Source organism: Pseudopipra pipra, chromosome 5 (genome assembly GCF_036250125.1).
Source record: "Pseudopipra pipra isolate bDixPip1 chromosome 5, bDixPip1.hap1, whole genome shotgun sequence".
NCBI classification, from domain to species: Eukaryota; Metazoa; Chordata; class Aves; order Passeriformes; family Pipridae; genus Pseudopipra; species Pseudopipra pipra.
Window position 1 is genome coordinate 45,746,658 of NC_087553.1, and position 24,464 is coordinate 45,771,121.

Below are 24,464 nucleotides of genomic sequence, written 5' to 3' on the forward strand. Positions count from 1 at the left end.
TTAAAGACATTTCCAAATTAATAAAACATAAATTGTAAAACTACATGAACAGTATTTTAAAAAGATAAATTGAAAGGTTTTGTGGAGAGCAAAATGATTTAATGTAGAAACAAACATTCTTATTTACTGAGATTTTAGAACAGACGTGTAAAAGGCAAATTGTGGCCAAATCAGTGCTCTTATCTTTTTATAAATACAGTTGCATAAGAGAAACATGCTACCTATTGCATTGTGTGATAAATGTATTGCTTTATTGTGCAGAGATTTAATTTTAAACAGAGTGGCAGTTTTAATTAAAGCTTTAAGATAACATATAGAAATGTTTAAGGACACATAGGAATCGCTGCAGTATTGAGGACAACTGAGTCAGCTGAGATTCTGTTTAACAAACTGTTGTTATTGTGAAAAATATTTCTTTCCTTGCAGATTAATTTATTATAGGTGCTTGTTCTATATTTTTAAAACTGTCACTCAGCTATTGTTCTCAGGCAAATATTGGCCAGGTTTTATACTGAAAGCAAGCAGGTGCAGGTAGTGCAGGTGCATAGTACAGCCCTGATGTGAAAAGTTAAAATCAAGCCTCACTAAAGTCTGACAGCAGTCCGGCAGTTTAGCAGAGGAATGGCCATTTCTCCGGAAGAGTCTGGTCTGCCAGACACACTCTAGTCACAGCTAGGGCGTACTACCAAGGTGGGTTTCACAGAATATGTCTGCAGCCCCATCAGTTTAACCTTGGAGGAAGCAAAGATGATCCTAGAGCCAGTTGTATACACTGTAGCAGCTTCCTGGAGGAAACAGAATACTGGGGTAGCAGGGTAAGTCCATGCCTCCAAGGACTGGACCTTAACTGATGGTGTCTACTTTATACCTGTTCTCTTGCCTCTTTGCCACATACAGCAAGATACCCAAAGCTCATGGAAGGGAGATGCCAAGCAAACATGACTTTGTAGCCTAATAGCTGGAAAGACACATAGCCATGATTTTGCCTTTTCCTTTCTTTAATGCTTGTGATAAGCATTATGCTTACATGAAATAGCAGTATGCTGGAAACAGGAGGGCACTAGAGTATGTTCTTGTGAGATCATAGTATAAAACTGTCTCCTGCATGGATACAGATGGCTGAGCTCAGGTATTTGTCAATAATGACATCAATGAATGAATAAGATGTGAGAAATATTTGGCACCTGATCAGTAATGCTCAGTACAAGAGAGCTTACACAGAAATTTCAGATATGTACAGTAGATGTTGTGTCATAATACAGAAACTTATTCCTATAGGCACAGAGTCTGTTTTGGGTGACGCCACAACTTCTTCGAGTTTTCTTACTTCTCTGAGACTTTTAGTAAAGTAATGAAATAACACTCTTCTTTTCAGTGTTCTGTTTCCTGTGGAAAAGGTTTGAAGTTTCGTGATGTGCATTGTTTTAATAGCTTCCACTCTAAAATAGAAGAAGAAAACTGCAAACATTTGAAAAAACCACGAACACATAAAATATGTAGAGCTGGAAGATGTCCTGCTTGGAAAACCAGCAAATGGAAAGAAGTAAGTAGAATCTGACATAACTATCTTCTTCGTGAGAGTACAAGGCAAGATCATATTTGTGACATGCTGCTTCAATGGAAATAATTGTCAGGAAGTTTTTTTTATATGCGTATCACAATGAAATCTATAAATTAGCAAGTAGTTAATTGTATTTTCTTTCTTTTAAGAGTAATGAAAAATAAAAGTCTGTAGAAACTAAGTATTTGATAAGCTGAATTTTTTACTGAATAGATACTTAGGACTTTCCTAAACTTACTGTTAATTCAAATTAACAGTAAATTTTTAAAGTTTATTTCTTACCTTCTGTGATGGATTCAGTAGTATCACTGTATTTGCTATCTTAATCTAAATATTGAAATGAAGCCAGGTTTGTGGGAGAAGGACAAGAAAAAGGGCTTGTGGGCACAAATATTGGCCTTTTTGTTGGTTTGGTCTCTTGAAACATCTCTCACCTTGTAAAATTGTGTGTAACTGAGCACATTGCAATATTTTGCATTTCACTCACTCTTTCAACATATAAATCCCCACATTGGTAAAGACATACTATCACTCTCCACATTTTGGCCACACTTGATAAAACAATATGAACTTTATGATTAGGCTCGAGAGTCTTTAGGTAGGCTTTGGGACCTAGTCCTGCTTCTGACTGGTGTAAAAGGGGTCTGTCTATCTCAGTAAGCATTAGTGGTATAGTGAAATGCCTTTGGCCAGGAAGAACAAAAAGAGGCATTTGACATTTAAGTTCCTCGGGTTTCAAAATCCTTAGTACTACCTGCAAAAGAAAGAAATGTCTTCAAAATACTACACTATTTGTGGGATTTTCTAACATGAAATGATGAGATTTTTTCTTTCATTGTGATATTTGCATTTTAAAACAACAGACATGACTGTCAGTCTCTAATAGAGGCAAGATGTAAACCCTCAGCTGCAAATGTTTGATCTTGCAAAAATGTAAACTTTTGCTTTGCATATGCCTATAGTGATTGTCCATACTGTGAAATAAAAGAAGCAGAGAGCTCAGATAGGTAACTCAGATGCACTTGTTTTCTGTCTCTCTTAAAAATTTTTATTTTAATTGTAGTTTTGCATTTTCAACATCAGTTTCTTTAGCTATAATGAAACACTCATAAGGGCTGTGAAGTATATTTTAAATAATATCCTAAGGACTCACAATAATGACAACTGTATCCCCTTCTGGGGACTGTTTCATTTCACACTGACATAACTAATTTTGATCCATTTTAGTGTTCTGTATCCTGTGGAGTGGGGATTCAGCAAAGGGACATCTATTGTCAGCTGACAGGCCTGGGACAAGTGAGCGAAGCAATGTGTAGCCGTGAGACCCGCCCTGCTAGCAAGAGGCATTGCTGGCTGCCTGCCTGCATGGCCTACCAGTGGTTGGCAGATGAATGGGAAGATGTAAGTAAGGCTTTCAACTTGTATGAAGTAAAGGGGTGATGTCATATGTCATACTGTTTTCTTTTTTCTTTTTTTTTTTCACATTTGGATGCATTTTTAATAGCTGTTATGCTGCTGAATAACAAGTGACAATGCTGTATATTTTGAAGGTCAAGCTTGCAAAACTTAAAAACTGACAAAAAATGTCTAAGACTTTCTTTACTCTCTTATACAGGATTTGCTTATCTATTGTTGTAGAGAAAAGCTCTGGTGGAGATCTGAGCAGGTACCTATTGATAGGACTGTCTCTACATAGTTCTCTACATAGTGCATAAGATGTTTAATAAATCCTCATTATGAAATATCGTTTTAAAAAGGAGTCTTCAAGAATAGAAATACAAAAGAAATGTCATGTGGAAATAAACAACTTGGAGGTAAAATCTTTGGCCAGCAGTGTTTTCAAAAAGTTCTGTATGGAAGACTTAAAGCATCTTAAAAACTTAAAACATCTTTTCTTCTTAAAGAAAAGATAAGAAGCAAAATAAAAGTCACCATTCTCCTACCAACTATGAAGCAAGTTAAGAAAATAAAACTCAGCATTCTCCTACCAAATATGGTTTTTCATATTTAAGAAAATCTACTGTTACCTTCAGGAAAGAACTGTCATTTCTCAAGAAGTGATGACTATTTTCTGCATGCTAAATATTTAATAACTTTTGTTATTTATGTGAACATACAACCATATAAAGATAAGGGAGAGAGGAAAAACAAAAATTATGTATAATTCCTGAAATGGTTTACAAAAGAACCTGTCTCTTGCTGTAACATTAAACAAAACCCCAATTTGTACACTTGTGGCATCTTACAAATCTGCACTGCTAAAGTTCATAGGGCAACCCCCCCTGAAACCTTGAAAATGAAGACTCAAAAGACACAATTCTGTAGAAGCAACAACTGTTAATATAAAAAACATTTTCTGGTGCTCTGCATAACCTGGATTATAGTAATGCAGTTTAGACATACATATTCCTCTGTTAAGCTTTATTGAGAGAAGGGGGAAAAATATATGTTTCTTCCAAGTATTCTCTTCTCCTATGTTGCTGTTAAAATCAGAGATTAGTGAAAGTGGCTCAGAATGTCCTTTTAGCACAAATATACACTTTCAAAGAATGATGGTGAATTCTCCTTTCCCAGCAAACATTTGTATATTCTAGCTGGGTATTTGGAGCTCTCCACTACAAATGTATTGTGTTTCACTACATCCTCCAGCTATTTCATGACTTAGTCCACATGGATATTGCTGTTTGCTTGAAATTCCTGTGTTCTGTTCCCTTCTCTCACTACATTCATATGTACATGTCGTGTTAGTACAGTAGTGGAATCAGACCCAGCCAGCATGAGTTTAGGAAGGACAGGTCCTGTCTGACCAACCTGATCTCCTTTTATGATCCTCAGCCTGGTGGATGAGGGGAAGGCTGTGGACATGGTCTATCCGGACTTCAGCAAAGCCTTTGACACCATCTCCCATAGCATTCTCCTGAAAAAGCTGGCAGCCCATGGCTTAGACAGGGGCACTCTGTGCTGGGTTAGGAACTGGTGGGAGAGCCGGGCCCAGAGAGTGGTGGTGAGTGGTGCTGCATCCAGTTGGCGACCGGTCACTGGTGGTGTCCCCCAGGGATCAGTGTTGGGACCAGTTCTGTTTAATATCTTTACTGATGATTTGGATGAGGGGATTGGGTGTACCATTAGCAAATTTGCAGATGACACCAAGTTGGGGGGGCATGTTGATCTACTGGTAGGCAGGAGAGCTCTTCTGAGGGACCTGGACAAGCTGGAGAGATGGTCTGATTCCAACGGGATGAAGTTCAACAAGGCCAAGTGCCGGGTCCTCCACTTTGGCCACAACAACCCCATGCAGCACTACAGGCTGGAGAGCAGCCAGGCAGAAGGGGACCTGGGAGTTTGGATTGACAGGAAGCTGAAAATGAGCCAGCAGTGTGCCCAGGGGGCCAAGAAGGCCAATGGTATCCTGGCCTGGATCAGGAACAGTGTGGCCAGCAGGACCAGAGAAGTTATTCTTCCTTGTTGGTACAGGGAAGTGATTCTTCCTCTGTACTCAGCGCTGGTGAGGCCACACCTGGAGTACTGTGTCCAGTTCTGGGCCCCTCAGTTCAGGAAGGATATTGAGGTGCTGGAGCAGGTCCAGAGAAGAGCAACAAGGCTGGTGAAGGGACTTGATCACAAGTCCTATGAGGAGAAGCTGAGGGAGCTGGGGTTGTTCAGCTTGGAGAAGAGAAGGCTCAGGGGAGACCTCATCACTCTCTACAACTCCCTGAGAGGAGGTTGTAACCAGGTGGGAGTTGGTCTCTTCTCCTAGGCAGCTATCAGCAAGACAAGAGGGCATGGTCTCAAGCTGTGCCAGGGGAAGTTTAGGTTGTATTTTAGGAAGAAATTTTTTACAGAGAAGGTAATCAGACATTGGAATGGGCTGCCCAGGGAAGTGGTGCATTCATCGTCCCTGGAAGTTTTTAAGCTGAGACTGGATGTGGCACTTAGTGCCATGGTCTAGTAACCATGGTGGTGTTGGATTAAGGGTGGTCTTGGTTGATGATCCCGGAGGTCTTTTCCAACCTGATTGACTCTATGATTCTATGATTCTAATACTAGTTCAAGTGCTTATCCATCTGTATTCCACTGCTGGTGCACTACGTTGTCCACCAAACTCACAATGTTTTGCCAAACTGTCTTAGTTCTGAGTGCTCGTGTGTCATTTCCTTGCCTCACCAGTCACAGCACAGCAGAGGTATTTCTAGATTTAGTGTTTCTCAAGCTTGTGGCTGGTGGACCAGCTGAAGCATTTTTATCCTAAGGAGAAGAATGTCTACAAGGCTAAGGTATAAAGCGACATGAAAAATATTCTTCTGCCTGTCCTCATTACCTCATGAGTGGGTTATTCTTTATGTGCCTAATAATCTGAGCTGCTCCATGCCATTAAAAGAACAGGTATTTCTGTAAGTCAAACCATCCAACTGTATCCACACTCCATCCCCTGACAGAAGTCCACACAACATTTTCATTCTGTGAGTGACTAGGTTTCTTAAAGGCTTAATGCCTGTAAGGCTTCCATTGCTGGGCCACAGTATCTTGCGGGTCTTCTGAACAGGTAGGTAAGCCTCTCACTGATTTACTTACACTGCTTTCTCTGATTTCCTGCCATCCTCACTGTCACCTCACCTTTTCAAGAAAGAAGGTTATCACACAGCAAGACTTGGAGATTATAAACACTTAATACCTTAGTCATGAGTCAATGCTTAAATTTCTCCTTCAGTCTTAGAATCTTGCTTCTATCTAATGTAAGTGGATTTTTGCCAGATTTTTTTTCCTCAAACTCTACCCCCCTTATCTGGGGCTGTGCATGTTAACAGCTTTCAGATTAAATGGAGTTTGTAAGCCTAAGTGTGTATTTTGCATCTTCTTTCATTAGTGTACTTAGGTCAGTGAATTTTGTGGAGCAGCTCCTTTGGGCTTAGTACTTGCTCATCAGGTTTGCAGATGGTGCCAAACTGGGGAGACTGTTTGGTTTGCTGGAGGACAGGGCTGCCATACAGGGGACCTGGACATGCTACAGGAATAGGACTACAGGAACTTCATGAGATGCAACAAGGACAAATGCAAAGCGCTACCCCTGGAAAGGAAGCACTCCTGCAGCAACCCAGACTGGGAATGAGTGACCTTGGGATCCTGATGGAGAGCTGAGAGTGGGCCAGCTGTGCATCCTGTCAGCAAGGATGGCCAGCAGCCTATTGGTGCTATTGATTATTGCCTCTGCTGAGACTGGCGAGTTTTTCTTCTTTATCACAGCAAGTCCAAACACCTTAGTTGAGGCACCCATAGCTGGGGACATGATGTACCTGTACAAGTGCAGCCTGTACCTGCGCTTTTTCTGGATTCTGGTGGCAGCAAGGCTCTCATCATGTCCTGGCCGAGCTGTGATGACTCTCCATTCCAACAGCTTGCCATGGGGAGAGGTCTGAGGACCCTGAGGGCAAAGGCACAGGCTCAACAGGTACTGCTACACAAAGCTGGCACTGTCTTGATTAATAGGCAGTTTTCTTTTCATTTTATTTATCAGTTGCCCACACAGAAGCAGCTCTGCAGCATTTAACATCCTGCTTTGCAGACGCTGCTGAGCTCTTTGGGCTGGAACTCAGCTTAAAGAAGGCAGAAGTTGTCTATCAACCTGCACCTCAGGAAGTCTTCCATCATCCCCATATCACCATTGGCCAATCAGAGCTCAAATCAGTCCAGCAGTTTAATTACTTAGGTAGCCTCATCTCCTCGGATGGTAAGATTGACGGGGAAATAAACAACAGGTTAGCAAAGGCATACAGTGCTTTCGGGAAACTCCATAAAAGAGTATGGCGTAATAAACACTTGAAGAAAAGTACAAAGATCAGTGTTTACAAAGCCATTGTGCTGTCTACTTTCTTATACGGTTCCAAATCATGGGTCATCCACCGCCACCACCTGCGACTCCTAGAACGCTTCCATCAACACTGTCTCCGTACAATCCTAAACATCCACTGGTCAGATTATGTGACCAATACATCTGTTCTAGAACAAGCAGCAGTCACGAGTATTGAGGCCATGCTGCTGAGAACACAGCTGCGCTGGGCAGGACATGTCTCCAGGATGAAGGACCACCGCCTCCCTAAGATCTTGCTTTATGGTGAACTTGCCACCGGCTGCTGCAAGAGAGGAGCCCCAAAGAAAAGATACAAGGACTCCCTGAAGCAACATCTCAGCCTTGGCCATATTGATCATCATAACTGGTCTACTCTGGCCTCCAATCGGGAGGCCTGGAGACACACCATCTATAACACTGCTGCTTCCTTTGAGAACGCACGCAGGATCACTCTCGAGGAGAAAAGACAATGCAGAAAGAACCGTGTCTTGCAGAATACACCACCTAAGGAGTCTTTCTGCTGTGCCTTTTACAATCGGACATGTCTATCTCGTATTGGCCTTATTAGCCAACAGCATGCTTGTAACAAATGTGGATAGAGCCTTCCCAAATCTTTGTTCGTGAAGCCTAGCCATGAAAACGAATGTACATGCTTGGAGGGATACTTTTTGTTTTGTTTTCAAGACCAACTTATTCCTTTCATATTTTGCTGAAATCCTTTTTTGACTCTTCCCTTTTCATACAAAAGAGCTTTTACACTCACCCTATCATCTTGGCTTGACATTTTCATTTTCTCCTAACCCAACATTTACAGTGTTGTTATTATACACTGTTGTTTTTTGTCAGCTGATTAGAGGTAACTGAACTTTGAAAACAATGTAAAGGATTCTGATTCAGTGAGTAATTCAGTCTGATACTGATAGCAGATGTCATAAAAGGGATTGCTGTCTGGGTTTTAATGGTGTGTGGCAATCAGTAAAAAACTTCATTCTGTAAATGTCTAGTTAAAGTACAAAAACTGATTGATTTTCTCACTCTTAGTGCTCAGCATCATTTAGAAGAAAGAAAATATACCGGATCATTAAGTGTGTGAATGGAAACCAGCTCCAAGTGGATGAAAGCTTCTGTGATCCTGCCACAAAGCCTCCATCATCCAAAACCTGCAGAGTGGCTCCCTCTAAATATGTTGTGTTCACAGGAGACCTGTCACAGGTACAATAATTATACTGCTCACGCATCTTCTATATAACTTTACATTTTAAAATATTATACTTCTGTAAAATGTACTTTATGTGTGTAGCAAAAAAAAAAAAAAAGGTATGTTTTCATTTGAACATGGCTGTCTAAACTTTCTCCACATTGACCCTCCCAATCAGCCATGACTTATTGTAGCAGCTGTTATCAGCCCTCTGTTAACCCACCAGGACCTGTGATCACCAGCTATAGGAGAGCTGCCCCTACCACAGGATTGCTTTGCTGGTTCCCAGGAAACTGTCTTGCAAGCTGACATCACTCAAGTAACCAAAAATCTTTTCCTTGATGTCAGTGAAGTGATTGATTGGTGCTTTGTTTCCCTTGCACATCTGCACTACCTGTGTGTGCCTGTCTGTGCACGCGTCGCAGCTGTAAGGGAATGGCTCTGGAACCTCTGTGAGCTGTGAAAAAAGAGCAGCATTGACCTTTCCAGCTCCTTGCATGTGTAACTCTTGTAGACCTTCACTTCTGCATACTGATATGCCAGTCCAAGGTGGCATGCATCGGATCACAGGCTTTTACCAGAGCAAGGATCAGAGCTGACTTATCTGTAATGGCAATTCTGCAGAAAGGTTCAGTTTCACAGAATTAATGTCTGTGCTTGGGAATTTTGTTTTAGTGCTCAACCAGCTGTGGGTTTGGTTACCAGCAGAGGATCACGTACTGTGTTGGAATCCATTCTGTTCAAAATCAGCATACCCATGGCCTTCAAACTGTAGCGTACCGAGAATGCCCAGTAGAGCCATCCCCATACATTTATAAATGTAATATCAATGGATGTTCACAAGCAGCTACCTGGAGAGTGGGGAAGTGGACCAAAGTGAGTAGAGATCTGCAAGCTCATTTTTGATAGCTGTCTCTAACATAAAAAAGACTAATTTGCTGACAAAATGATGTTAATTATGTACTACTTTCTAAACTAACTCTTGATGACTATCCATGTCTAGTGCTCAGTATCTTGTGGAGTGGGGATAAAGGAGAGAACTGTAGAGTGTATGGCTCAAAACGGCCTATCCAGTGACTTGTGCCTGCCACATTTAAAACCAAATGCCAGAAGGATCTGCCATGAGGAAGAATGTAAGTGACAGCCGTAATTTTCTACTGAACTTAATGTTTTCCCAGGCTATGTATATTAAAGCTATAAATATATTCAGAACACAATTATGCAAAATAAAGTTCTAAAAGTAAGCTCTATTCCTGAAATATTAATATGATTTAATCATTCATTTTGAAGGTGAAATTCTTACCACCTGCAAAGATATGCAGATTAAAAAAGGGATTAGAAAGGATGGTGAATACCTACTTAACATTAAGGGAAGGATGATAAAGGTACTTTTAATATTTATGAGCTTTTATGAACACCTATGTTTATGAAATAACACTTTTCTAATAAAGATTTTGCTAAAGGGTTGTATGTTCTCTTCCAGATCTATTGCTCAGGTATGCACTTGGAGAATCCCAAAGAATATTTGACACTGGTAAAAGGTGAAGCAGACAACTTTTCTGAAGTATATGGATTAAGGTACATAACCAGTTTTATAATTTTATGAAGTGCATTTGTTCCTTCCAAAATAAAATAATAAATTAATACTTTCTCTGAGAAATATGAGATTTGTCCTTGATTTTCTGTTTTAAATATCCAGGCATGTGAACACACATGCAGAAATGTGGGTACTTGCAGGCTGAAATAATGTTACTTACACTAAATGATTATATTTGTTTTCTGTCTTGACTTTAGTAGGAACGGCTTCAATCGACATTAATGTTTCAGTTGAGCTAAGATTAAAAGCTGAACTTTTTGTTCAGTAATTGTTGTTTACTATTTTTTATGTGGCATATACACTTATTTTTCACTATGATATTATGTTATGGAAAAATGTCAAAAGGAAAACTAAATCTTTGCTATTCTGTAGGTTGCAGAATCCATATGAATGTCCTTTCAATGGAAGCAGAAGGCAAGACTGTGCCTGTCGAAATGATTACCTTGCAGCTGGCTTCACGGTTTTTAGCAAGATAAGATTTGATGTAGCTTCCATGCAAATTAAAAGTAAGCATTTTGTCAGTTTTAGTCAACGTGAGCATTCTATTGACATTGTACATGGTTATAATTACCAAATTACCATTTCGATCCACTTATAGATCCAGTTGTGCCATTTTGGGGCAAAGAAAATTCTTATTTAATTTAGGAGTTCAATGGGAATTTCAAAGGTAAAAAAAAAAAAAGAAAAACCACTACTACTTCCCATGTTAATTTCTCCCAGGAGGTCAAGTGGCATGAATCTCACAGATTCCTATTTTATATGTGAACTATCTTCATTTTATAAATTTTTTCTGTTTTAGTCCACGCCTTATTTTTCCTGTGGAAATCTTCCTGTGCTGTGCTTAGTTCCTTCTCAGAGCTTGGCACACACTAAATAAATGGACAGGGAATCTTGCAGCGCTTTCAAGCCCCTGCCTGAAGCTGGCAAGTTGGCCCATAACCAGCACACTTGGCACAGTCTGTCTTCCTCCTAGCCCCTTTGTATGTCAAAAAGAAATCTGGGCTTGTAGGTTGGACTAGTGTTGCAATAACTAAAATTTAAATAAATTGTAGTTCCTCAAATCAGAACACACATCCTCCCCCTCCAAATAAACAACAAAAAACAAAAAAAAACCCACACAAATAAAAAATTAAAACACCCTGTAAGGACTTTTCATACTGTTTTCACCTGAACTTCAGATGCAACATTTTGTATTGAGTAATTTTCTGTTTTCTAGCCACAGATTTTCTTTTTGCTCGGACTATACTTGGGAGAGCAGTACCATTCGCTACAGCTGGAGATTGCTACAGTGCTGCCAGATGTCCACAGGTATTCAGTGATGCAATTATTTCTTATCTCCTTCAAATATTTACATAAGAGGGAAGAAAAAAATATTTGTGTGACTTATTTAGAGATGTAAGGTTCTAAACCAATCTCCTATTCTGTGTTGTCAGTGTACAACATTAATAAGTACTTTTTTCTTACTCTCTTCTCTCCTGTTCCACTATCCCCCGCTCTCACAGTTTCTCCCTCAGATTGTTTACTCTTTCCCTGTAGGCTCCATATATGAATATCCAGCTTTCTATGTGTTTCATGTACTACTCTCCCTCCCTCCCTCTGGATGTGATGCATCCTTTGTTTCCTCTTCTGAAGGGCCATTTTGAAAGACATGAACAGGATGCCTTCTGAATGAAGCTAAATCAAATAATGAGCTCAGGGGAAGGATGTTATTACGCTCTTATTACACTCTAATGAGGATTCAGTCTGTGGAACTAGAAGAGAGTTAGTCCAAGGGAAGACCCCGATTTGTACACTGTCTATAGATGTTGGGCTCTCTGAGTCAACATTTTTGCTCTACAGGTCTGCTCATACTCTGTGTCCTTCTCAATAAGATAGATGTAGCCCTAGTCTGAATTAGTCAACCTAGGCTGACTTTGGAGCTCTGTAGCAGAAATAGAATTCCCTAGAAAACACTTCAGCTAATCTTACCCTATTAGACAATTTAGTATGAGGTCAATCGTCCCCTGGAAGTGAATTTCTTTTCACTGATTATAAAGGAGTTAAGACCAACTGGCTCAGACTTGCACGGACATCTATCTACGTTGTCTATCTATCCTGGGTGCCTAAACTTAAGCTCTGTGGGTGGAGGTAACCAAGGGCAGCTAGAGACAATTTATGTGCAATTTACGTACAAATGAAGGGCCTAGGTTCAGCAAACTTTAGCCCTGACAAGAAAACTGTTGGAATTCATGACAGTATTGGACACCTTCCACCTGCAAACTCTGCTGGTGCAGTCCAATACAAATCTGTTTGCAATCTGTAACTTCTGTTGTGAGGTCATTCTGCTTATGTGGTTTGGCACCGACACATTTCCATCTATAATATCCGCACTGAATCTTACACTTTTGATGCAGTCAAAAGGCCTCCATTCCTGTACTCTCCATCCATGAAATCTGTTCCTGGCGTTGAGCATGCTGCATGATATATCAGACAGCTGATAAGCTATCATTATAATTGTGCATAGCACTTCTCATTTATTTTTGCAAAGTGTCACTGTGAAAGAAGTTACTTTGGGACTGTTAACTGTGGAAAGCATTCCACACCATTTGTAGGAATTTCCTCCTTCATTAAATGGAAGTCTTCCACTTTGTGGGCACTTGAAGAACAACCTACCCCATCCATAAAAGTTTGCGTTAGCTCTTCCTGAGTTAAATGCTGTAAGCACAGCAACTTTACACAGAAGTGCTCTCAGAACAGATCTGCCATGCTGAACAATGGAAGACTGAATTTTTGCAAAGGAATTTTGGTGAATCACAAGAATAAAAGCTGAACACTGTAATTTTATACATGCACACATACATATACCCACAGAATTTTATATACATATATATGACATTATTAAGCAATAAAATACAGAAGCTACCATTTATAATAAAAATTTTACCTTTGCTAAAGCTTTGATCTTGTAGTTTATGCAATTTGACTAGGTCTGAATGCAGAAATTCCAGCCTTCATTGAATAGTGTGGAGGTGTGCAGTTTTCTGACTGTAATGCAGCCTAAACTAATCATTAGGCTTTGTGGAGGTAGTATTTCTTTCCAGCATATTGCACTTCTGTAGGAATGCAATTTAATAATTTTCTGTATCCCAGTTTGTTTACCAAGGTAGTGCAGTTTGTTGCTTTTAATATATTTCTTATTCTCATATGAAGTGACTATTTTAAAGCTAGTTTTCAAGGTGTTTGCACAGGCAAATATTTTAGAAAAAATAGCTTCTATATCTGTTTCGAATGGCTTACATTGGAAAACATTCCATTTAGCAATACATTTATTTATTTTAACCTCCACTTATGTTCATATTCAATTATCTTATTGGTTATACTGAAAAAGAAATAGAAGATGATAAAATGATGATGCTTAGACAGTGTGCTTGCAAAAATTTGAGAATTAGATGGCTAAGAAGTGATTTGTCTGTAATTTTCAGACAGCAGTATGTTTTGACCATGTTGTTTCCAGAAAGTTTGGACACTTTAAAAAACAAAAAAACTCTTTCAAGAAAACCAACCTCATTCTTGCCTTTTTCAAGTCTGTACTTTTTGTAAATTAAAATATCTTATGTAGAAAAGGCAAAAATAATTTGAATTGTCTGATGTTAGTTTTGTCTTCAGACTCTGCAGACAGATGCTACAGATCAGCTGATGCACAGGTGGTGCTTACTGCAATAAGCAATAAGAATAACTTGGGTTTTGTGTATATGTCCTGGGAGTCCATAGAGAGGGTATATTGCAGTGTAACTAACCCATATTATTTTTACACCTTTGAGTACTTAATATTTAGATATATCATAAGTGATATGTGCAGATATGCCAATGTAAAGTGCTTTAGTGGTTTGGACTCTTGTTTATCAGCTCTGTATTTTCTTTTTCTTTTCCTTGTCTTTTTCTCTTTTTTTTTTTTCTAGGGACAGTTCAGCATTAATTTAACTGGTACAGGTCTGAGACTATCCAGTACAGTTAGGTGGATTGCTCAGGGCAACTATGTGACTGCTGACATACACAAATCCCATGTAAGTCAGTGGTGTTTTCCTTTATCTGCTCTTATGGCTCGGAATATTATGCCTGAAAAGGTACAGTTGACTGTAGTGAAAGCTAGTTGTGAATCAAAAATAGCACTCAAGGTCTCTGACCCATTTAAGTCTTCTTTCAGATGTAATGGAGAAAACCATGTTTAATCACACTGTCCAGTATCTAATTTAGACCAACACTGTCTGCCTACCCTTCTCTTAACTGATTTTAAGATTGTTGTTATATTAATTAGGTCCATAAGAAGTTTTGCTATGCCTTTTAAAAGGGATCTTCAAGTATCTTCTTAAGATACTTTTTAAAAAAAAAAACAAACACAACACTCAAACCCCCACATTTTTTTAGAGATATCATAGTACAGATGATCCTTATAGATTGCTTACCTCCAAATTGATTCTCATGGGAAACCAAGACCAGTTGAACAAGAACAGCAAGTATGTGCAGTTTAAGGCAACATCGGATGATAAGCCAGGAAACAAGGTATAAAGTGATAGTGATAAAGGATCTCTGTGCCTGTTTTTCTAATTTGATGCTGTTGCTTGGTTTAGTATTTGCAGGTACAATTTGTCAAAAGGCCTGTTGTGGGCAAACTTCAAGAAGATTTTTGTACAACTGTGATTTCAATTGCTTTTCTTGATTGACTGTTCTCTTTGTCTAATTCCCAGGATGGTATTAAAATATATGGAAGATGCGGAGGATTTTGTGGAAAATGTATTCCTAGCACAATTACTGGTCTCCAGCTTCAAATACAATGAGCACTCTGATGTACTAAGAGCATCAAAGCAGGGACATCTGCCATTTAGGCACAAATTGTAGATGCTATGTATATATATTTTAATTCTTTCATCTCTGTAATGCTCATTACTGTAACAGTAACTACTAAAAATTCCTGTTTTCTTCAGGATTTACTTGGGGTTGTGTTGTGTGTATGTGGGCTAGCAAGTGCATAAATCACAGCCATAAACCTTCTGGTTAGTGGGGGGCATTAATTCAATATACAGCATATATTAGCAAGTAAATTGCACTGAAGTTACTACCATGGGTAACACTTTAAATTTTACCATAATTGTAATTCTTTACCTGCAACTGATCAGTGTGAGTCCTTATGTGGTATTCAGTAAAATTTACACTCTACTGATCTTCTTGGTTGACTGTACTAGAATATAGAAAGGAAAGCTTTATTGCTCTATAGAGAAGAAAGGTAATAATTTCAAGTGTTTACAATTTTGTGCAAACTTTTAGGGATTATCTGTCAATAACTTACAGCAGAAAAGTACATAACCAAAATACTTGAGATAGTTTTATAGATCTGTGTGTTTCGCTGTCAGTATAAGCATTTTTCTCCATCCCTTTCATTATATTCTTCATGGTGCTCAAATCCTAGCAGTAATCCTGAGAAGTGTGGTTTAGCCTCTGTAGTCTCTATGGCACATTTTAAACATCTGGGCTTAGGTTTGTTGTGGGTACAGGAAAAGAAAATAAGAAAACAAATTGCTTTGAAAACTGATTTTAAATCCCTGCCTCTCATCCAAGTATACTGTAAAAGCAGTGTATTCTGTTTACCATACCAGCTTGTATGTGGTTGTACAACTATGTATTTGCTTAAGCACTTTCCATATACACCTTACTCCTTTACCCTGGAAAATAGCATATTAGTAAAGGCTGAAGTATATGTCCTTCATGTTCCAATTCAACATAATTTTCAATAACCTTAGTCAAAAAACTTGACAGAGGCAACATCAAGCCCCACAGTGGTTTTGGTGTCCATCTTTGACTCAGTTTGATTTTTAGACGTTTGCAAATACAGTTCTAACATCTGCTATTTAAAATTATTTCTTCGAGAAAAGTAAGTGTATGAAAAAGTTACAAGGTTTAAAAAATTATTTCGCTCTTTGATTTGTTGTTTTGTATTACTTTACAGTCCAGAACTGTAGAAATATATGCATATACAGATAATACATTTCAGGGCCAACTCTCAGGTATTCAGAATAAAATTTTCTACCTGCATAATAACATATATTATGTACCAGATAACTATACATGCTTTTTCTGAAAATATGCATTCTGTATACCAAATATTTATTTTGCATGCTAGTAAAATTAGTAGGTTAAATGGCAGCTATATCATATTTTTACCCACAAAGAGTTAGTCATGAATTAGCAACATGTATTAATTAAAAACAATATTGTACCACAGAATTGTATGCAGTTCCTGTTTTAGATAACACATGTATGTAATTATTTTGTGATCTCTGCATCAGAAATGTATTTTTGCACTATGTGCCTTGTAATAGCTGTAAACATTAATAAGAATATAAAACATTATTTTCCTAGAACTGTTTACATTTACAATTAAAATCTTGTAATTTATAAAATATTTATATAATAAATATGTTTGTGTGAATGATACCAGAGTACTTTTGTTTGGAATTTTTTTTTTATCGTGTGCTTAGTACAAATGTTGTAAAAACGTTTAAACTTCTTTATGCACAGAATAACAGCATTCTTAATACTTCTTCGCAGTGGTATATGTTGACTTATACTCGACTAACTGCCACACAAGCAGGTTATAGTCATAGGAATATTTTCTATGGAAGCAAATTCTGCTTCAGAGGGATGAACTTCATGTCTATGTGCTCTTTGCTGTTGTCCACCCATATTGCCCTATACCTTTCTTGGGGGGTTGCCCTGTAAATCATTAACTGAAATAATTTAGAAATCTGAAATTATCTTCCTTCTCCTTGTGCTAACTCAAACCAATTCCTTTACAGCATCGTCCCTTGACAGCTGCTTTGACAGAAGGGAAACTGCAGTTCGCCCCTATCCCCAGGAGGACCTTTTTCTTTTCAGTCCATATAAAGGCTAGAAAGCACTCAGCTCTGCTGCCTCAAAGGCACTCTGAAAATCCACTACCAAGTAAAATGACAATGCAATATTCAACACAGCGTGTTTTTCTTGGGTAATAGAAATGATTTTTGAGTAAAAATGTATTTTCCATGATTCTAGCAAACCCTGTGGCCCACTTCAACTTCTGCATAGAACAGCACTGTACTTTATTGTAGTTTTTTGTGTATTTTCTTTCTTTTATCCTGGATTTGGAGTTTCAGCCTAGTGTAGGGAAAAAGTAATTCCATGTTCTGGCATTTTGTGATTTCCCTGTGTTAGAATTTTGATTTTGTTGAGGAAAAAGGGCTTTATCAATCACCTTATTTCAACTTTCTAACTTTTTATCCCAAAGGCAATTTAAGGAAAACATAAGCCTGATGATCAGCTCTGAAGAATTTGGAGACTTGATGATGCTGACCTGTTAGAAGGTCCATGCAAAAAAAATGAGAATCATGGGTTGTACTTGCAACATTTAATTGAAGTTGCTGTGAATTTCCTTCACAATGGGCAGCCAAGATGCCTGACAGAGTAGCAGGGTGCCCCATGAGGGTGCTGTGAGCTCCACCTCATGGGTCTGCATGTGCTGAGCTGCTAATGGCTGGTCACAGTCACACAGCTTGGGTTTATGCTTAGCTGTCTCATCACTATTCTATACAGAAAAAAACCAACAAACTAATGGTAGTAGCTAATGATTGTTACATAGCTTATAGGATCTTTTCAATCCCGTCAATAACAGCATATTAGGTGACACAAGTGTACTTAACTTGCTTGTGTGTATGCACACACACATTTAATGTTTATCTGAATATTGAGTGCCAAAGATGGACTAGAGGTAAAAAACCTTGTTTCTCACATTTATCTAACAAAATGTCATTTGATGTGCTAGGAAATGGTGTACTGCCATGTGACAGTACCTGTGACTTCTATTGATAAAGTCATCATTTACATGTCTTCTGCTTGTATTTCCCCAAGGGTTATTATATGTTGTAGGTAGCAGAACAGATGGAAACTGTGGCTCTGGGTACAAAAACAGATCTCTGTTCTGGCAGAATTCATCTTGGTGTAGTCTCCCTCTACAGAGAAGCAGGATGTGCCCGAGCACATCCTGGAATATAGGTGTTACACAATCAGTCAACCCTGCATTCATGGGAAGAGCTGTGACTGTGTAACTTCAGCATGTATATGTGTCTATGCTGGTTTCTGGTGGATGGTCATGTATTTTTCATATCTAACTGAAAGGCTGTAATGTTTAAGACATGCTTGAAAAGATGAGGGAAAGATTTGGGCTTTTCTTCCACTCCTGTAACCTGGAATATGTTCAGCATAACTTCTCTATTTTGTTGACTATTTGAAATGAAAGTTACATGTAACAGGAAGCTGGTTTGTCTTTGCAGTTTTATTGCAGTAACACATGAGATCCCTAAGAAATTCAGAATCTAAATAAAATATTACTGTCTTACAAGTGCTTTCTACATCTTGCAGGGCTTTAAATAAGATTAGGGAGGAAGGTGAGGAGTTGGTTTTATTACTTCCACAAAGAAACATAGATTTATGAAAATTGACGTCCTGTGGCTAGTGGATCAGAAATACGCTGTAGTATTTTAACTTGAACTAAAAAAAAAAAAAAGGAGCAAAGCTATTTACAAAAATAGTTTTCGAGTGAGATAACTGAATATTTAAATAGGGAACAATAAAATGAGCATCACATATAAACATCACAGCCGAGATTTCATAGTAATCCATGCTGGCAGTTAATCCATGGTGGCTTTATTTATAAATTGAAACCATTTTTCAAAATTTAACTTTCATGATACAATATACTTCCATATTTCTACTTTTGTAGAAATTGAACCATGAAATACTAAAGACTGCACTTAAATACCTTGAAGAGTTACATGGTGTCTTACTTAATGTAGGTAAAGTATGACTGGTGGTCACCGTGGCAGAACCAATAAGAGAAAATTTCCTCCAGGCTACGGAGTAGCAACTCTGGGAAGTATTTCTATCCTATGGACCAGCTTATGGTCTCTCTTGTACGACCTCTTTTGCTCTCCTGTAATACTTGGCCATCATTTCCTGAGCCTTTACGATTTTTTAGGATGGTCTCATTGTATCTAAGCATCAAAAACAACAATGAGAGGGGCCTCAGCCTTTCTCTCTCTCTGGTGTGCTTTGCAAATAGACTGAATAGATCATGAAAAAAAAAAGTTATTGCTTTTAAAGGACGTTCCTTCTTCACAATACTGGCTTTCCTTCAGACAGAGCAGAACTGTGACAATACAAGGGGAAAATCAGCTGCATTTTGTTTAAACAGAAGTACAAGCTGTCTGACTCAGAGTTAGATCTGTCATTTAACCTTCCTATCCACAGAAGGTGATTTGCTTTTGTACAATTAAGTTTATTTTGCAATACCATAGCTTGAGAGGCGTTTCTGGGCTTTGTTTTTCCTGGCTTTAGAGATGCAATCTGTGCTCTGCTCCTGATAAATTTCTCCTTGTGTTCAGTTATGACAGATATTCCTTTGAATTGACTGTATAAAAATACTGTAGCAGCAGAGCAGAGCAAAAATCTAACTATATTTATGTCTATATTCTACCTTTAAACATGAACAGCTGTGCATGCATTCGTCTGTCTCGTGTCTGACTCTGTGCTGCCATCCAGAACCTTTTCCTTTTTAATAAACAAATGTTTTCTTCTTTAATCTGTGTGTGTGTGTGTGTTTTATCTCTATTCCTGAAACAAAACTTTCTTTTCCACATACATTTTTCAAATCTTATTTGTATAATTAAATGAAGTATGCGACAGGAAGAGTCCAAGCCAAGTAAATGGTAGTAAATGGCTCTCTTGGAGGAGCTGAAATAAAACAAGCTATTTCTGTGTTGCACATCATTACTATTTTGTTTGGTTAAGTGAAACCCCTCATTTATGAATACTGAAAGACTTTTTTTGAAATCACTATATGATCTTATTTTACAGTCTAATTTACAGAAGCAAGAAACGTTCAAGGAGAGCTCATGAATTTTCTATATGCAGAAGACTAGAGTGATTCATAGCAGAAGCATATATTTATGCCTTATGAGATGAAATCCTTTCTTGCACTTCAGTTGTCTCTGGCAGTCATTCATTGATCGTGATAATGACATTCATGGTCAGTTCATCATTTTCCATGAGTTTTTTGATGTTCCTCTGGAAGCTACAATAATTAAAAATGTGGTTGCACGGAACACAAATGGAAAATGGTACTTGTAAAATCAGGGAGCAGAAAGTTTCTTTTTAGTGCTTTGTATTTAAAGGATCTTGCAGAAAAGGCTTGTTGTAAAACATTTATTTAACACTTCAGTAAAAAAATACGAGCATCCCTGCTCATATTTGTATTCCTGGAAGCTCTGCAACTCAGACAGGGCTAGGAAGGCAACCACCAGTAGCCCCTTTCATCAGGATTTACAAGGTATTTAACTAAGAATACTTTTGCCCTTCAATTATTGTTTTCTGTCTTGGGTTTATTACTACTCTTGCCAGAAAAGTAACACTGTCTCCAGTTCTTTAACTAAATCCCTGCTTCTAACTTCTGAGAGAGCAGGAAAACAGAGGAGTAAATTCATAGGTGCTACCTCAAAGGGAAACCACACAACCTGTGCGCTGACATAAAAGCAGGACCAGAAAGTGCATGGTAAATAATGACAGTATTTTGCTTCTAGAGGCTTCTTTTCCATGCCAGGATTAGAGATCCATTGCTGCTTTTTCTTTTGTGGCCAGGTGTATTTTTGGTATCATGCTGCCAAATATTTACTCAGAGGAATTATTTTCAGACAGATCTATGGAGAATGCAGATAGGCAGGCATAAAAAAGGGAGATAATCTTTGGGCTGGAAGTGCACTTCTTGCAATGTGTTTGCCTGACCAGCTGTCGACAGCATTGCTTCATATGAAATTCAATGTTCAGAATATTTTCCAAGCAGCAAAGGAAGCGAACTGTGGAATGCTGTTTCCAGCAGTAACTTATACCCTGTTTAAGCAAAGGGAGAGGGAGGGTTTTATCTCTAATATGGAAACATGCTCCTGGCTACCTGAAAAGCTTACCTAGCTGATAAGCAAACAAACCTCTCATCGTTGTTACCGGTGTTGTGTTGTTACTGCCATGTTAAATTATATATAAGCTGTAAGAATCATAAAATTTTAATTAAAAAAATGTATCTACAGGCAATGCTGTGCTGTGCAGGGGCTTTTTCTCACTGTTTTATTCTGTGTACCAAAACATTATTTCATACCCTTTGGATGAGTTTGGCTTTTCTAACTAAAAAAGTCTTAGTCTGAAGAAATTAGTTCTTAAAAAAATTTTTTTCTGCTTTACTCACTGAAAAAAGTGAGCTGTTATATTTTAATGGTATTCCTCTAGAAAAGCACATTGAAGCAATCGGGTATTTTAATATTTAAGTATTTCTACCCACCCTCACATTTACATTCCTCATCAAGCTAGTGGCATTTTCCATGTCAGAAGGCAGAAACTAGTATAAGCATGAGAAGCAACTTTGTAGTGTGGTACATTACAAAAATTTCCGTGAATTAGTGTGACCACTCTTCAGTACAATAAAAGACTTCTGGCTCTGATTCCACAAGTCACCATACCAAGACACCCCTTCAGTGAATCCCAGTAATACGCATGTAATTCTGCACTGTTGCACAGATCTTGTGTGGGGATCCAGTTCCCCATGATTGAGACCTTAGGCTGTGAGGTTTTTTCGATGTTCATTCTTGGCCATGTGCCTTCCTCTAGCATTTTGTTCAGGACAAAGCATGTGATTATTTTTCAAAGTTTACTATTGCTAGTAGAAATACAGGAAAAATGGTATAACACAGTAACTCTTGTGGTATTTTTGTGGTATAGGAGTTGCTATTCAAAACTTCTGTATTATTTGAAAGGTTGCCAATTAAATTCCCCATAGATACACAAGAATCACTTTCTCTGAAAGCAGAAATTTCATGCAAATCTGAGGGCATATTTTACTTTAAAGATCTATCTGACTGTATATTGTGCTGCTAATTCACACTGCCTTTATCATATGAGCCAAAGCTAAATGATGTGTTCAGTACCATGCCAAGTATGTGCTAAAAATATCAGAAAATTAAATATAAGGACATCCAAATGACCTCTTGGCAAGGAGGAGACAGGTTGTCATCCCTACATAGCTTCAAGTAGCAGATGATAGTCTCAAATCTAGATCTCCTTCCTGAAAAAGAAGCATGCTCCCAATTGCTGAATTACAGAGTATGTCCAAGAATCTCCCTTGCATATATACAATCCCTGCTTGTTCATCTGGGAAGCGATCCTTACTCATCTCATTGACCCTGTCTTTTCTCCAGTGACAGATAGTGTGCTGATCCTTTGTCATCATGAAGGGGTTCGTCTGTGAGGTGGGAGGGAGGGAGCTACTTCCTTCCAGTGTAGGCTTCCGTGGTCAGTATGGAGCTCATGCCTTCACATCACCAAGAGGCAGTGTAGTAGCTGGTTCCCCAGGATCACAGGCCACCCATCAGTCTCATATCTAAGCCCTGGTTCTTCCTGCAGGTGCTGTCAAGGAGACTAGGTGTCCTGTGTGCAGCTTCAAGGCTTGGCACTGGGCTCTATGCTGTGTCCTGCTCAGGACAGACCTTCTTCTGCCCTGCTTATGTTCAGGAGCCACATGGTTTAGGATTCTTGACTGTTCTTAGCATTTATTACGTGTAACGAATTTCATAAGGTCGTTACAGCAATAATAAGATGCTCCAGCTGACATCAGTGGTCTATTTTACACAACCAGAGGCCTCAGGACAGGAAGACTGTAAAACACCGAGCAGTTAAAGACATAAGGTAACATATGATGTTAAAAACCAGGAAATAATCTGATGATTTCCCATCCAGTTCCCCACACACCTGCACTAGAGGCAAAGGTACTCCTTAACAAGAAAATGTGACTATTAATACAGACAAGAGATATTTAACAGGTCTCACCAGGCATCAGTGTAATTCTTGCCTTCATGCCCTACTAAGTAGTGGCACAACATCGTTCATCTCTGTATGTCTATAGGTATAAATTCCCTCTCCGAGGCAGGGTCCCTGCTTGCTGCAGGGAGTCTCTGGCATATGCTGCTCCAAAATGTGCCCACACACTGTCTGGAGAGCAGTACAGGCCAAATAGCACCAAGAAATGTGATGACAATTTAATGCCAGAGCCAACAAGGCAGAAGTCACCCCCTGTCTCAGACCTGTTTAGTTTACTGGCCCCAGAGCAGCCCTGAGGCTGAGAGCATACAGTTCCTCTTGCATACAGCTTATACCCATCACCTTGGCTGCAGAGCATCATTCCTAGACACATTTGCTGCAAAAGGCAGGACAGATGCAGGGCTGAAACTCTTGCTAACATCTTCTCAATCCATGGGGTTGTGCTGGGTCAGTATCACCACTCCCTCTCCTCATAAACAGCAATGTTAAAGTGTATCACTAATTTTCCCTGGATGAATTTCAAAGGAGGGTCATGCTTACTTGAAAATATCTTGTATTTTTAAGAAGTTGCGACAGAGTCTGTAATTCTGACAGATTGCAGGAGGGGGGGAATTTGTGATTTTGAATAACACAAAATGGCACCAACTCCTCTACTTTTATTCCAAGGGAAGTTTTATTAATAGTTGGGAAACACAATCCAGATTTCTCTCTCACAGACCTCTTGCGTTCAATATCCTCAGCTATCACAGCAGCAGCGGGAGGGCTGGCTGTGAAGTGACGTCCATGGGCAGAGCTGGCACAGAGGGATTGCCATAATGAGCCTGTGCAGGCTTGGTGCCTTGTATCTGTTCACTATAAATCTGTTTTGCTGTGCTGGGTGCTCTGGAGCGGCCCTGGAAAGAGGGAGCTTTGCATTTTGCTGGCCAAACCCAGAAAGAGGAGTGCTGTGACAGTGAACGGGTGTCTAGAGCAGCACACTTAGACAGCCCTTCACTGCTGCACAGCTCTCTTGCACTGACTCAGGGTAGAAACCTGGGACAGAAGTTTACAAATTAGGATTGGGGAACATCTGGTTCACATTTACCCAGAAAAGTCTGCATCAGACTGCTTGGACCGATGGAGAGAGGGAGCATATTTCTTAAGCATCTTCAGACTAGGCACAGTTTCTGAATTTGAAGTAATAAATTAGGGCTTAAGGAAACCATTTGAAATCAGATGGCTGAAACAGAGACATTCTCTGAGAAGACATAACTGTTTATGTTAGCAATCTGATTTCTCTTCCCCCTTTATTGTGCCAACTTTTATAAGAATCTGCATACACACTTTGGGAGAAATATTT

The 24,464-nt window shown here is 38.9% G+C and overlaps 1 protein-coding gene across 1 annotated transcript in view; it reads left to right on the plus strand.

Annotated features, from left to right (window-relative positions):
* ADAMTS20 (ADAM metallopeptidase with thrombospondin type 1 motif 20) overlaps nt 1-19,847 on the plus strand; it is a 103,148-nt gene extending 83,301 nt beyond the window's left edge. The window contains exons 29-39 of the mRNA XM_064655877.1: nt 1,376-1,543; nt 2,789-2,962; nt 8,448-8,618; nt 9,280-9,480; nt 9,608-9,737; nt 9,895-9,989; nt 10,088-10,182; nt 10,574-10,707; nt 11,418-11,509; nt 14,140-14,244; nt 14,926-19,847. Of these exons, the coding sequence (XP_064511947.1) occupies nt 1,376-1,543; nt 2,789-2,962; nt 8,448-8,618; nt 9,280-9,480; nt 9,608-9,737; nt 9,895-9,989; nt 10,088-10,182; nt 10,574-10,707; nt 11,418-11,509; nt 14,140-14,244; nt 14,926-15,015 (1,455 nt within the window). The 3' untranslated portion in view covers nt 15,016-19,847. The remainder of the gene's footprint in view (nt 1-1,375; nt 1,544-2,788; nt 2,963-8,447; nt 8,619-9,279; nt 9,481-9,607; nt 9,738-9,894; nt 9,990-10,087; nt 10,183-10,573; nt 10,708-11,417; nt 11,510-14,139; nt 14,245-14,925) is intronic.
* The last annotated feature ends 4,617 nt before the right edge of the window (nt 19,848-24,464 follow it).